The 14,387-nt window shown below is 42.0% G+C and overlaps 1 protein-coding gene across 2 annotated transcripts in view; it reads left to right on the forward strand.

Annotated features, from left to right (window-relative positions):
* grid2 (glutamate receptor, ionotropic, delta 2) overlaps positions 1–14,387 on the forward strand; it is a 765,355-nt gene that overhangs the window by 503,872 nt on the left and 247,096 nt on the right. For both annotated transcript variants that reach the window (XM_083784600.1, XM_083784599.1), the window contains one exon: positions 14,226–14,279. In XM_083784600.1, coding sequence (XP_083640726.1) covers positions 14,226–14,279 — 54 coding nt within the window. The remainder of the gene's footprint in view (positions 1–14,225; positions 14,280–14,387) is intronic.

Genomic DNA, 14,387 nt, shown 5'->3' on the forward strand with positions numbered 1-14,387 from the left:
CTTTTGTCTAATTGTAAGCCTAACTCAGAAAACAACAGTTTTTCATTTGAGTTGGTCTCCTCACAATGTCTATTTCTGAAATTCTATACATTTGATAGTAATACAAGTACACACACACACATACACACACTCACACTAAGCGCTACACACCTGTGCATGCATTGCATGTGTGCGTGCGCCTATCCTACGAGATGATAGATGTCTTGAATGTTGGCCCTGACCCCTGTTACCCTCTGTCATCAGCACACACACTATTACAGACCCCTGTTGTCCTGCCACTTTATTACAAGAGAGAGAGAGAGAGAGGTTGCGTGCTGAGGGGACACAAAAAGTGAATGACTCTGCTCTTCCTTTTTACTTGTTTTCATCAGAAAGTGAGTGATTGATCGATAATGTGGAAGGAGTGCAAGGCGAGCTGGTAGGCAGGGAGGCAGGGTCAGACCTTGTCAAGATGAGGTCTGGTGGCTTTTTTATTTTTTGTGCGTGCACGCGTGTGTGCGTGTGTGTGTGCGCTGGTGCGTGCGTGTGTGTATGTTCGTGTATGGAATAGACAAAAAGAAAATAACCTTTCTGTGTGGAGTTCCTGGTCTCTAAACTGCCTCCCCCTGGCCAGCCGGGGCGCCTGATGGAGGGGAAAGGAACTGGTCAGAATAACGTGTTCTTCCACACGCTACGTCCGGCCGGGGAAACTCCCCCCTGTCAGGTGAAAAGAAGCAGCTTGGACTCCTCATGCATTGAAGGAAGCATGAGGTCAGTCCGCTGCCCCCCCAGGTTGGCAGATGAAGTGTAGCGCCCAGGATTACATTAGATAATTCAAGCTGAGTGAAAAAATGGGTTGCAAAAACGTGGTATAAAAAAAGGTAAAAAAATAAAATAAAATTACCTTGTAAAATTGGTTTGCAAAGTGACAATGTCCACACGCACGGACACATGCACACACACACACAGACACACACACACACACACAGGCAGGCCTTTTATAGACTTAGTGGGTCATTGCTGAATCCAACTAATTAAATAGACAGTAATGGAGGTGATGTAGAGTCACTAGTTATTGGGAGAATGCACAAAGACCCCATGAACTCATAATCTTATGGGCTGATGTGCACACATGCTCTGTGTATCAGGGAGCAAGCTACTGTATACGATACATATTGTCGCTGTAGGGCAGAAACCTCAATTGTCCATGTCTGTAACCTTGAGGCAAAGCCAAACCTTTGTGTAGCCAACAATAACCTTTGTATCTGGTATATGTTTTAAGCCCCCAACAGGTGATAGGTGTGGTGGAATGTCGGGTCGAACCTTGTAGCAATAAGGCATCGAAATTGCGTGCGCTGCCACTGCGCACCCTGCTGTGCAGTGGTTATCTTTACTGCTATAATTCCTGATGATTAAAGCATGGATATGTTCAGGTGTTTGTAGTTGAAAAGGGACATCAAGCACTATAGTAGCCGTCTGTCGATGCGGTGTGTACACCCTAAGTAACACTGGGGTCCCAAAGATGAAAATCTGATCAAGTAGAGGTTGATGGTCTAATGCATACCTTGAAATAAAAAATGTTGAGAATCACTGATGTATAGCCACTGTGTCTACATTCCATTACAATACCCTAATTGTATTCATGGGTTTCTGTGCAACTACAGTAGGTGTCAGTAGCACTCTCATATCCAGGACACATCATGTCAGTTTGAGACAGAGTTTTGCTTCAGGTCTTGTGATCATACACTGCAGCTCGCATCTCTAGCTGGCTCAAATCAGCTGTGCGTGTTTCAGTCAAAGTGGTTTTGCCCCTTTAATTTGCACACTCAGTAAACAAGAAACCCAGCATACAGTAGATAGTAGATACTTATGCCTTGATCAATGACATGTTCTGCTCAATGAGCTGTACAGGGCTACATCCTGAATAGATTCCAAGAATAATATCCCCAGGTTTGCTTCAGGATTGTAGCTATTTATCTTGGGGGGAGCTATTTATCTTGGGTGGGACTTTCTTTTCAACATGATTCTATTCAAATGATGTCAACTTTTGTATTAACTTGAAAAGAAAAGAGGGCTGTAAGCTGATCAACAACATTCTGCCTTGTTAAAGTAGCACAGGATGTATTGTTATCATCCAAAGAAAGACAGGTGGTGATAAATCATATTTACTGCTTATTCTGTGGGGGGATTTCTTTGCCGCTCCAAGAAAAAACATGACTTTTTAGGGCTGGGCAGTATTATAGACACAATTTAAAGCCAGAATTGTGTTTCAAAATCACACCGTGTGAAGTGAGGGGCGCTAATATATTAAAGTCTAACTCATGTTGATTAGGTGATGTAATGGTGATGTAAAACAAACGGTGCAAGCACAGACATCAATAAAGACACAATATGACGTAAATGACAAATTTAAATTAAAAATATAAGGGCGATATTTTTCTTAATTATAAAGGTAATGAAGTGAGGGAAGCTTGCCTCCCTCTAGTAATTGTACTAGAAGCCGTGGATAGACAAAGCTCATCTTTCATCAAGGACGTTCACCACACCTGCCACAATCTGTTCACACCACTACTATGACCACAGCCTAGCAAGCTCTGCCGCAGTATCAAGAGACACCACCGTTAAACAGGGCCTGCATACCGCCTGTCTTCAAGCTGGCCTGCCGCACTGGAATATATACTTTCCTTCACATCAGACAGTTTTTCCTGTCCTCGTGTGGATTTTGTCACCCACTCGTGAGACCTTTTTTGCACAAAGGCCTGTTTGTCACATCTGTCACTGTTCTAGTGCTGCACCTTGCTGCAACTGCTGCTATGTTTAACCCTGTCTTATTGCCGCACCTCATGCCATATCTCATGTACATAACTGCCACTATTTATGTATTTGTTTTTGAAAAGTATTATATTAACAAGAGCTTGTGACTAAATATGAACTATGTCCGATCCATTGCAACACAGGTTATTTCCATTTCCTGAAAAGTAACTGTGCATATGAGTTTCCCAACCACAGTTGTGATAACTTAATATAGGAGCACAAATTAAATTGAAACGTCCATTTACTGCAGTATTGCTCTCCAAAGTTCGATCTGCAGGAAATGTTGTCATGGACGACAGACGTCTTTATAGAGTATGTGCATGTAATATAATATCACAGTAATGGTAGCGTTCACATGTAATATAATGTCACAGTAATGGTAGCGTTCACATGTAATATAATATCACAGTAATGGTAGCGTTCACATGTAATATAGTATCACAGTAATGGTAGCGTTCACATGTAATATAATATCACAGTAATGGTAGCGTTCACATGTAATATAATATCACAGTAATGGTAGCGTTAACATGTAATATAATATCACAGTAATGGTAGCGTTAACATGTAATATAATATCACAGTAATGGTAGCGTTCACATAACAACATGTAATATAATATCACAGTAATGGTAGCGTTCACATGTAATATAATATCACAGTAATGGTAGCGTTCACATAACATGTAATATAATATCACAGTAATGGTAGCGTTCACATAACAACATGTAATATAATATCACAGTAATGGTAGCGTTCACATGTAATATAATATTACAGTAATGGTAGCGTTCACATGTAATATAATATCACAGTAATGGTAGCGTTCACATAACAACTTGGTTACTTTCAGTAATGACTTATTCTCCCTCATCTTCAGTTGGTATATCACAGTATGACATTTTGATGGTACGGTAGTCCAATTATGTCAGTTTCAATGTTTTATGATTTTTATCTGACACTATGGGGGGGACATTTGCATTTAAATGAAATGTTTTATTGTACTTTTGACAATATTCTTTTGGTGCTGCAGATACCTTATTGAAAACATAAATAAGGTGGGAAATGTCTTTCAGAATTAGCTGTCTTAAATTGTATAGCAGATTTATATTATTATGTGAATATTATCAACTATCCAGTTAATGCAGAATTGTTTTTTTTTAATCTCTGATAGTGGTCAAATATATAAAGCACGCCCACAGACACACACGTGAGAGAGACAGATCTTACCATTCTCTTTGAAGTGTGGGCTTTGTCGCTTATGTTCTTCAGTATAAGTGGCCATGGTCACACATGAGAGGGAATTTACAGGGCTATGTCAATGCTATAGTCTCAATGCTATAACTTCTAAGATATTATGATGTAGAAACATGAGCATAGTCATGATAGCTTGGTGCAGTAAATGACCATAAAAAGCCAACATACACGGTACACACAAAGTTGCATTGGTTTCATATAAAAAAACACGCGTATCACACACGTAGGACGCCTGAGAACGTCATAGGATACCGAACGTAGAGTTCTAAGGACGTCTGAGGACGTCCTAGCGACATCCCAGCGATGCGGGGCGAGATATTAATATTCAGAATTTTTCCTATTTATTTTTTTGGCATTTCGCTTTTCGCTTGCCGTATGCTAACGCTCAGTGCAACTATTAGCTTATTATTGACTCCCACGTTAGCGAGACGGAAATAATGACTCGTAGCTCCTAATCCAGGGCGCTCTCCGTGGTGATGAATAGAGCGATATGCTGGCGCTTATTTTCTGCTCCTCATCCGTCTCTCCCGCAAAATATGAACGCTTTTTGGAGCGTAAAACAATATATTAAGATGATCGGGGATGTTGAGGTCACTTTGTAAAGTCAACTTTTTTAGGAAAGTGTTTCCGGTTCATGGCTTTCAAAGTAAAAGCGATCAGACACCTCCGGTATTCTATAGCCTATATTTTGAAGGCAGTCGGCGTACTCAATGTGTTAACTGCCAGGTGGAAGGAGCGCTTTTTTTTTTACGTGTATGTTTCTCTGTGACGACCTCTCGGCCGTTGTTTGCGTTCGTTTCCAACGTTCTTTTGTTGGTTCAATCACTGTGTTTTGTTGTGTAGCTCCAGTTAGCTCATAGCATTAGCAGCTGTTGTGAGGCGCTCTGAGCTGCTGGCCAGCCATAGAGTTATGGATTAACACTTCTGCCTTGCGGCCTTTCACGGCCTTGGAGGCATTGGCTTAGGCGGCGTTTCAGAGTATGGGTTCAGACTCGGGGCAGCCAATCATGACTAGGTCCTCAAAGCCAACCAGAGTGAAAATTGGTTGAGATTTCACCTGCCAAAAACACAATTAATCATAGTTATTATAGTGTGTCCTACAAATATCTCTAGCACTGAAAGCATACAGTACTATTAATCTTAACCACACTGGTCTTATATGCTGTATACTTTACTTTCTGCTATGTTGATGCACCTTATGTCTAACCTCGGATAGATGTGTGCGTGCGTGTGCATGCATGCGTTTAGCATCTGTCCACTTCTTTGCATAACTGTCCACCACAGCATGAGTCAACTGTGTGTGTGTGTGTGTGTGTGTGTGTGTGTGTGTGTGTGTGTGTGTGTGTGTGTGTGTGTGTGTGTGTGTGTGTGTGTGTGTGTGTGTGTGTGTGTGTGTGTGTGTGTGTGTGTGTGACGGAGACTGACAGCATGTATTACGTGTAATCTCCTTTGATCGTGTTGTGACATCCCCCACCTATTAATGTTTGAGGTTGACATACACACTGTTTAAGGTCGACAGTTTGCTGTGCGTGTGTATGTTCATGTAACATGACAGCAAGAACACAGGGGATTCAACTTGGCAGCATGTGCTCACTGAATGTATGTCTGCCAGCCTTTCGTGTGTGTGTGTGTGTGTGTGTGTGTGTGGCCTTTGCACTAAAAGTGGGGGTCGAACTCATATGTTTAAGTCAAGTAGCAATGGCAAAAATAAAAAGTAAACATAACAAAAGTTATGTCATCAGAATACTTACAATACCAAAGTAAAAGTACTTGCAGAATGTTCCATTTCAAAATCACATTCATTAGTCATGCATTAATACATTCTTAATGTTGCCACAGGTAAAGGTGGGGCTGATTTTAATTATTGCAGATTTTAATTATTTAGCTTAATAATAATGTATCACTAGGTTTAGTACTAATAACTTAAATCTGTAATGTAAATCAATGTATCTTAAGCTCTCAAATAATTGTAGCAGATTAAAAAGTACAGTATATTTACCAGCAGCTAGCATGAGCTAAATACACAGTGGGAGAGAAGGGAGACATGCAGGGAGGAGAATATTGTAGAGGAAATAAAGGCCGGAACTGAGACACACATGATGACAGATGTGTATATAATCTGTGCCTTTATTTATTTAAACTAATCCTTTTCATAGTTTCCATAGGATTTTGGGCTATACACTTGACTAACTGGTTCAGTCTACAAAAGTGCATCACTCTATCAAACAATTTCTAAAGCTGCTGTGCAATATCTTAGTATGGTAACGTTAACCCTAACACAAAGGATAGAAACTTTTCCATGCAGCAGAATTCTGTGATCTGTGTGCTTTCTATTAAGTTCATTTTATAATGCCTAACTGTTTTTGAATCCTTTTGCTGTCGACATGATTAATGCCTGCACCGCGTTTTACGTGCAATGTCTTTTACTCTTTGACTGCATGTACAGTATGTAATTCCAGTTTTAATGCTAAGACCAAAGGCAAATTTCATGCCTGGCTGGACAATATAGCTATAATGTAATGCAATCCAATCTAATCTAAACTAATCTACAAGTGGAGGTAAATTGACTTACAGTATTTAGCCCAGGCTGCCTGACGCAATATTTTCAGCTGCATAAAGGGCCACACAGTCTGAGTACACTCCGTTACAGGTATGGGAGCTGGAACAGTTTGCATATTAAAGAGTGCTGCATTATATTTTGTCGTGTCGACATTTAGCGACTGCAGCAATTAAACAGAAATATTTGTGTCTCTGTTTTGGATGGCCTTCTCTTTATGCCATTTCATTTCTGCATCCCTCTCTGTCCCTCCTCCCCTCTCTTACTCTCCTCCCTACTGTACTTCCTCTTTGTTTGTTGTCGCTCGGCAGGGGCGGCAATATAGGGGAAGCAGGGAAAGCAGTCGCATCAGGGCCCGCAGGGGGAGAGGGCCCAGCTGCCGCTCCTACTGTAGTATACTGTAAAGTGTAAACACTCTCTCTCTCTCTCTGGCTCTCTCTCCCACAAACACACGCTGTTAAGTTACCGCGACTAAGACTACATTTCCTGTCAATAGTAACCAGTGTAAAAATAGTAGTTCATTGGGTAGGTAAAGGGAGACGCTTTATTGTGAAGGGCCCTTCACGGCGCCCACCGGAAAGAGTGTTTAAACTGGGCTGCTTACTGGCTGGCTCGTCTGGCTGCGCGTTCCAGAGTACAGACGTATATTTGCTCCGGTGTTGCTGGCTGTGAACCGTTTTTTGCAGTCGCCTGTGGGTAAAGTGGAGTTTTGAACAGAACCAGAACCACAGACTCTTTCAAAAGAGCTGGGCAAGATAGATGGAGTAAACGTGTCATTGGAAATGGAACCACAACAAACACAACAGCTCTATCCACAATGAGTGGAGCTGAGTGAAGTCGCATGCCGGTGAAAGACAACAACAGTAATCATAAAGATGGACACATGCCCACGTTAACTTTACCACTTGAACTGAAAAATGAAGAGACTAATTAATCAACTTTCCCGAATCCCGAAGCGGTCCCATTCAGTGGGCTGTGAGGGCGGGGGGGTGGGGCATGGGCTGTCAATCTCGCATCAGGGCCCGTGGGATATTCCCTCCGCCACCGTCGCTAGGCCCCCCTACTTACTACTTCCTCCCTCTCTCCCTAGTCGTTCCCCTTGTGGAGCATTAGGCCTGAGATGATAACAGTATAAAAGTAATCACTTCCCCATATCTCAGCACGCACGTGCACACACACACACACGCACACACACACACACACACACACACACACACACACACACACACACACACACACACACACACACACAGAGGAACATAATGAGTTGATAGCAGTGATCAAAAATGTTGGCATGGCGGGGCCAATGGACTTGTTCAATATATTGCTTTCCCTGATCCAGTGATTAAAAGCATCACGATTATGGAATTCCCCATGCAGTAAGAATAGAGCTATCCGACACTACTGGCAAAAGTTTGTGTACGTGTGTTTAATGTACAGTAGCACAATTTTATTTTCATTTAATTTTATTGTGCTTGTCTGCTTTTGTGAGATTGTCTCCTTAGCATTTCTGTTTGGGGAGTTTCATACGCCTGGTTTAGGGGCTGCGCCATGGGCTATTTGCTTGATTTAATCACAAATAGTGCATGAAATTGAATTACACAACTAATTTTCAATTTAGAAGCCTTCATTCAATAGCAACGCCCACATAGTGCACGTGCATGCGCGCACGAACACCACCCCAACTACTGTATGCGCTTATAAGTTATAGGCAAAATCTCACTGAGCATTACAATTTTCTAGCCATTCTGATTTTTGTGAAAGTACAACAAAGACAAATAATTCAAGAGAGAGCATAATAGGCATTGTGTGTAAAGATGTAAACAGTGTAATCATTTGTGTATTGCAATTTGTGTATTGCATACTGTAGTAAATAAATGGATTTCATACATACTTCTGCGCCTTCCTAGTCCCTATAGTCTTCTAATCATTCAAAGCACTTATACAGTGCACCACATACACACAGCATGCCTCACATCCAGCCTTTCACACACTTTCACACACTTTCACATGCAGCTTGGTCCTGAGTTCAGTATTCTGGATGTATTCATTTATTTGGCTACATAGACCATGGCTGTATGCGTGCGCGTGCGTGCATGCATGCGTGTGCATGCGTGCAGTGTCTATATGTGTGTGAGAATGTGTACATTTGCGGTGCATTGATTAATCTATCCTGATTTTGTCCAGATCAGGCCTTGGCACAAAGACTAAAACCTTGACTCCAAATGTCAGCCAACACCACACTGCCAGAATCAATGGCTTTTCTGTTCTCTTGGGCAAAGCGAGAGAGAGAGAAAGGGTCGCTTCAGGGTCAGAATGCAGCTCTGGGTTCGATACAGATACTGTAGCTGTAATTATTGTAGATGTCTTGTGTCCTGGGAGCTAACACAGCAGCAGTGGTACATTGATATCATGTTACAGGGCAACATTGCTCCTTGGGTCCACAGCATTATGCCTAGTTTCTGACTTTGGGAAAACACAATCAATATTTGTTTTCAACATACTGATTAGATTCAACCCTGGGTGTAGTCATACGTATATGATAGAATTTACCCCTGTGAAATTTGTGCCTGCATGAAGTCCTCTAGAGTGTGTGTTAGTGGACTTAATTACTTTGAGTGGTGCAACCACTCCTATAGACAGCTACAGTATGTGTGTCCCTGGCTGGCTGTGTCCCTGTGTCCCTGGCTGGCTGTGTCCCTGTGTCCCTGGCTGGCTGTGTCCCTGGGTCCCTGGGTCTGAGCACGGAAATAGCATATTTTCACTGTTGCGCAACCTAACACACCACAAAGTGTCACTGTTGTGCAGCCTAACAAGCACACGCACACGCGCACGCACACGCACGCACGCACATGGAATGGGTTCAGAATCATGAAAACCCTGTAGTGGTTAGGCAACTGCAACTATTTTTTTAATGATTTAATCATTTAACATATCATTCCATTGAATTGTTTCTTATTGTAGGCTGCAAGGTAGCTGTTAGATTCCATTATGGAGCAGCCCATCACTGCCATCCACTGGGAACATAGCATTTTAATAAAGCCATTATCATGATTGGTACAATACCCAACCCGTCTCAGATCGTGTGTGTGTGTGTGTGTGTGTGTGTGTGTGTGTGTGTGTGTGTGTGTGTGTGTGTGTGTGTGTGTGTGTGTGTGTGTGTGTGTGTGTGTGTGTGTGTGTGTGTGTGTGTGTGTGTGTGTGTGTGTGTGTGTGTGTGTGTTATATTTATTTTTTGCGTATTTATTTAATATTTAAATGTATATATCTGTGTGGCAACTTGAAGACACACCGGCCTAATAGTGGTAAAGTGGGCTGAGCAGAGAATGGAACTAAGCCCAGAACAGAACCATCAGTGGGGTAACATTAAGCGAACAGGGCCCTGATGACCACTAGCTGACCAGACTGCCAAGCAACTGTACCTTGGTTGGCAATGGGCGTTGAGCAAGCTTGTCTTAACTTAGAGATGGAGAGAAAGAGCATTGAATCCCAGAGGGGTCATGTCTTGTGTTAAGAGTCTGCCCTTTCCCTAATTAGCCTGAAACATCTGCCCAGACGGCTGCCACAGGGAAGTGGGAAGTCATAATGGGAGCATTACGTTCATGCACGCAAACGCACACACACACACACACACACACACACACACACGTGCAGGCAAGTGTTTTCACACCCGTACTTGCGAACATACACACATGTACACATGGCTAAGAGTTTGTTTTGTATTCTACTGGGAATGTTGAACTGTTAATGAGGAGCGAATCATCGAAGAGAGAGAGAGTCAGACAGACAGAGTTCCACATGTACTGCTGTGCACCAATGAGCAGCGGCCAGAGACACACAGACAGCGACATCAGTGTCATTACAGACAGACAGCAGCAGCCTACAAGAACACCAGCTTCCCAGGAAAGTTGAACAATCCTTCTGGGAATGTGTTCCACTGCCGTTTTAATGATTTCCTACAGTGGATGTCTCTTAATCAAATATGGTTTCCTTATTAGTAGCCTAAAGTGATCCTTTCTCCCTTAACGTATGGCTTTCATGTTTATGTTAATATTATTGATTCCCTGGCAACCAGCAACATTGGATAATGATAGGCCTACATAATGTTAGATGCATTAAATGATTCATCCAACACTACACGATAAAGTTTTCTGCTCCTGTTCTGACTTCTGACCCTGTGCAGTTCAGCCTGTCAATCACTGGGACAGAGTACTGATAGCGGATCTCGGCACATCAAAGGCAATGCATTTGGGAGTGAGTGTGCGTTGGCTGAAAAAGGCTTGTAATTAATGGCTGAGGACTGCCGGTGCCAGTCAGTATATCAGTATAACATAACACGGTTGGAAAACGGAAAGAATCACTCTTGTACTTGACAATAACTAATCCTACGGTTTGCATTCTGTACACACGCACACATGGAGCAAAAGTAATAACAATAATTCAATAAAAATACAAATTAGATTTTCGACGGGCCGGCGTCGACTTCTTTTAATGACGTCGACAAGTAGTTGATTAGTCAACCTTTTGGTTAATGCCCTAGTTCAAGGTTGTCTTTAGGAGTTATCGGGTTAACTTTAGCCTTTATTCCCCCTCTCTCTTTCTCTTCCTCCCTGGTTTCTTGTTTCTGTTATATAGCCATGTTTCTCGTAGGCAGAGTGTTTTACGGTGTCTGACGACACTATAATGATGACTTTTTATGGAGACTCTGTGGGAGATTAAACCACTATTAGCCACGCGCCGCCACACTCTCCAGCTGTTTCATTTTGTTTATGACTAAGAAGTGCTTTATGACACACGGTGCTATAGTTAGTCACCTAGACAATTACCACTAATGATATATGAGCACTGGTGGTATGTACACAGGAGAGAAGAGGGGAGACGGGGGAAGAGAGGGAGAAAGACGGGCGGAGAAATGAAGAGAGGGAAAAACAGAATGGATAAGAGACGAATGAAAAGAAGAGAAAGGAAGAGAGGTGCAGAGAGGAGACTGAGTAAGGAGATGAGGTCATGTGGTGTGGAGGGGATGGAGGGGATGGAGAATGGAGGCCAGATGATATGAGAGGAGATGAAAAGGTGGGTTAGGGAAGCTTGCATGAAATAATAGTTAAAGATCAAAGGACAGGATGAGAGATGTTTGAAGACATTTTAATGTGGCCAACTGAAAATGTGTAGCGTTGTCGAGGATTTCTAGCCATTTTGTCTGGAGTTTCTTTTGAAAAGAGATAGAAATAGAATAGAATAGTGTGGTGCTGTCATTCTTGAATCCATCCACCGCATTACCCCACCGAAGTGTTTTTTTTTTAAATCGGGTATTAAGAAATATGTTCCACCAATAATAATTAAAAAAACAAATAAAAAAAGAGTCTGGACTCCGGAGGGTGGTGGCTATATGATTTATGATATTTATTCATATTTCATACAGTCTGTGTTTGGAGAAAATATCATTAATTATGGTAACGGTAAAGCCACGCTCCGTCAAAAACATTCCTGAGAGACCTTACATTTCTTGGCATTGGTTATCAGTGTGTGTTAATATTTATTATTATGGGTGCTAATGGCACCGGGAGATAACCGCATGTACAGTACGTGTAATAGGAGATGTAGTCGTTTCGTCATGTTTAAGCCTGTGATTTGTATTTGATTTGTAGGCGGCCATTTATGTTCTTGCTCTTAATACATTTTACCTAAATGTAACCGTCAGTTGGTGCTTCATGAGAGATGAGACTGCAGCAATGTTTTATTTTTATTTTTTAAACAGTTCTTATATGACATGAATTTTGAATTTGAAAGGCAAAACACTTCTATTACCTACGGAGCGCGACTTTTGACATCAGACTCATACTGCAATGCATCATTGCAGTTTTACGGTGATACTATTGCCTATACTATTTGCTTACACAAAGCACTATACATACAATGTTCAGTGCAGTGCCAGATGATTGAAGACAAAAGTTATTGATCTCCATGGAGGAAAGCAGGTGTCATAGCAGCAACAACAGTAAGCATGAAACAGATACAGGTAATAGTAGAGAGATAAGTGCTCCTCGTGTCCACTAGTACATCATAGAGGGGTTCACCAGGATAGCATTCAGCTTCCAGCTCCTCATCCTCCCCTCCGCAACCACCTCCAGATTTCCCTGTTTAAAGCTTCAATAATAAATGCATTAATAATGAATAAAACATTATTTTAACCAATTTGTATGGTAGAGTACGCTGATACAATATAACAAGTACACCTCCAGCTCAGTGGTGGAAGGTGGTCTCCCTAAACCTCACGCGTTAGATGTTTGCTTTTCCATAATTATGAGAGAGTGATTGTAGCGTTAACTCTGACACCTAGTTCTTCAACCAGTTTCTTCAGTTTGCCGCCATGCGTTGTTTTGATGTTTATCTCCCCAACAAACCACAACAAAGAAGAGGACACAGACTGGTAGAACATCTGCAGCATGCCTGTTGCACACGTTGAAGGCCCTGAGCCTCTTCAGGAAGAACACCTTGCTCTTTGTCCGTTACTGTATGGGCAGTGTTGCTCAAAGTGAGCTCCTTTGAATATACAGTATCAACATGAGTTTTACCACTTTAAACCAAATATCTGATCTACAAGCTCACAATTTGTTGCATCGCAATGAATTGTGAGTTTGTAGATCTGCTATTTTCAAAAAGAATATTGAAAACAGATGGAATATTTTATTTCTTGTATGGGGTCCCTTGCACATTTTTTATTTTATTTTATTTTTCAGGTGGGGGTCCCCAGCCAAATACATATTAATTTGGGGTCCTTGATATGAAAACGTTTGAGAACCACTACTGTGGAGGGCCTCAGAGTTGTCGGTTCAGTCTATTGTTCATGTGTACTCCCAGGCACAGCTTTCCACCTGCTCCTCCCCTCGTATGGCGATGGGAGTTGGGCACACTCCTTGCTCCGAACGGTACTCCACCACCGACTCTTTGGTCTTTCCAATGTTACGCTGGAGGTGATTGCTGTCTCTTATTGGAAACACGCTGAGGCTGTGAATTGCGGTAAGGGGAGGGGAGGAACAAGCTAGTACTGCCTCCTGGGATAGGGGGCTGAGGGAGGAGAGGTGTGAATGGGAGCTAGTTGTTAGCGCTTGAACTGTGTAATGTCACTCTCGAGGACACCGTCATTAATAATTCATTCCCCTTTCTGAAAGTGCACCTTTAAGGCAGTTTTCATTTTCCTGCAATAGTGTGTACGTGCATATGAGAGAGAGAGAGAGAGAGAGAGAGAGAGAGAGAAATGTGTGTAATCTGTAATTTAATGAAGGTGAGGTGACATCAGGTGAAATAGCTAAACAAGTTTCACATCATCACATCCAAAGGCATGCCTGTGTGCCTGTGCCACTGTGCCCTAGACTTCCTTTTTTGTGTTTGAAAGCACTTTTGACTGAAACTCTGAGGGCTTGTAAATTAACTTCCCCAAAACAACCACACAAAGTATATTACTACCACTGCACTACAGTGTCTGCGTGCATGCGTATGTGCGTGCGTGCGTGCGTGCGTGCATGCATGCGTTCATTTACTTATTCTCCACCAATCATATCAGTATGTTTGTCCTTCTCATCATTGCTAACCAATGGTATATGTTGTTGTATTGCAGGTTGTGGAGACCAACTTGGTGGCCTTTGACTGTCACTGGATCCTAATCAATGAGGTGGGTGTTTAAACACACTACACAAAGCTTTCAGTCTGTCACACTAATGTCTGCTTTTGTTAAATAATACAGTAGCACAATTATACTAATAATATAACAGTTTCTTTC

The sequence above is a fragment of the Protomyctophum parallelum genome (assembly GCF_964188405.1).
Source record: "Protomyctophum parallelum genome assembly, chromosome: 15".
Taxonomy (NCBI): domain Eukaryota; kingdom Metazoa; phylum Chordata; class Actinopteri; order Myctophiformes; family Myctophidae; genus Protomyctophum; species Protomyctophum parallelum.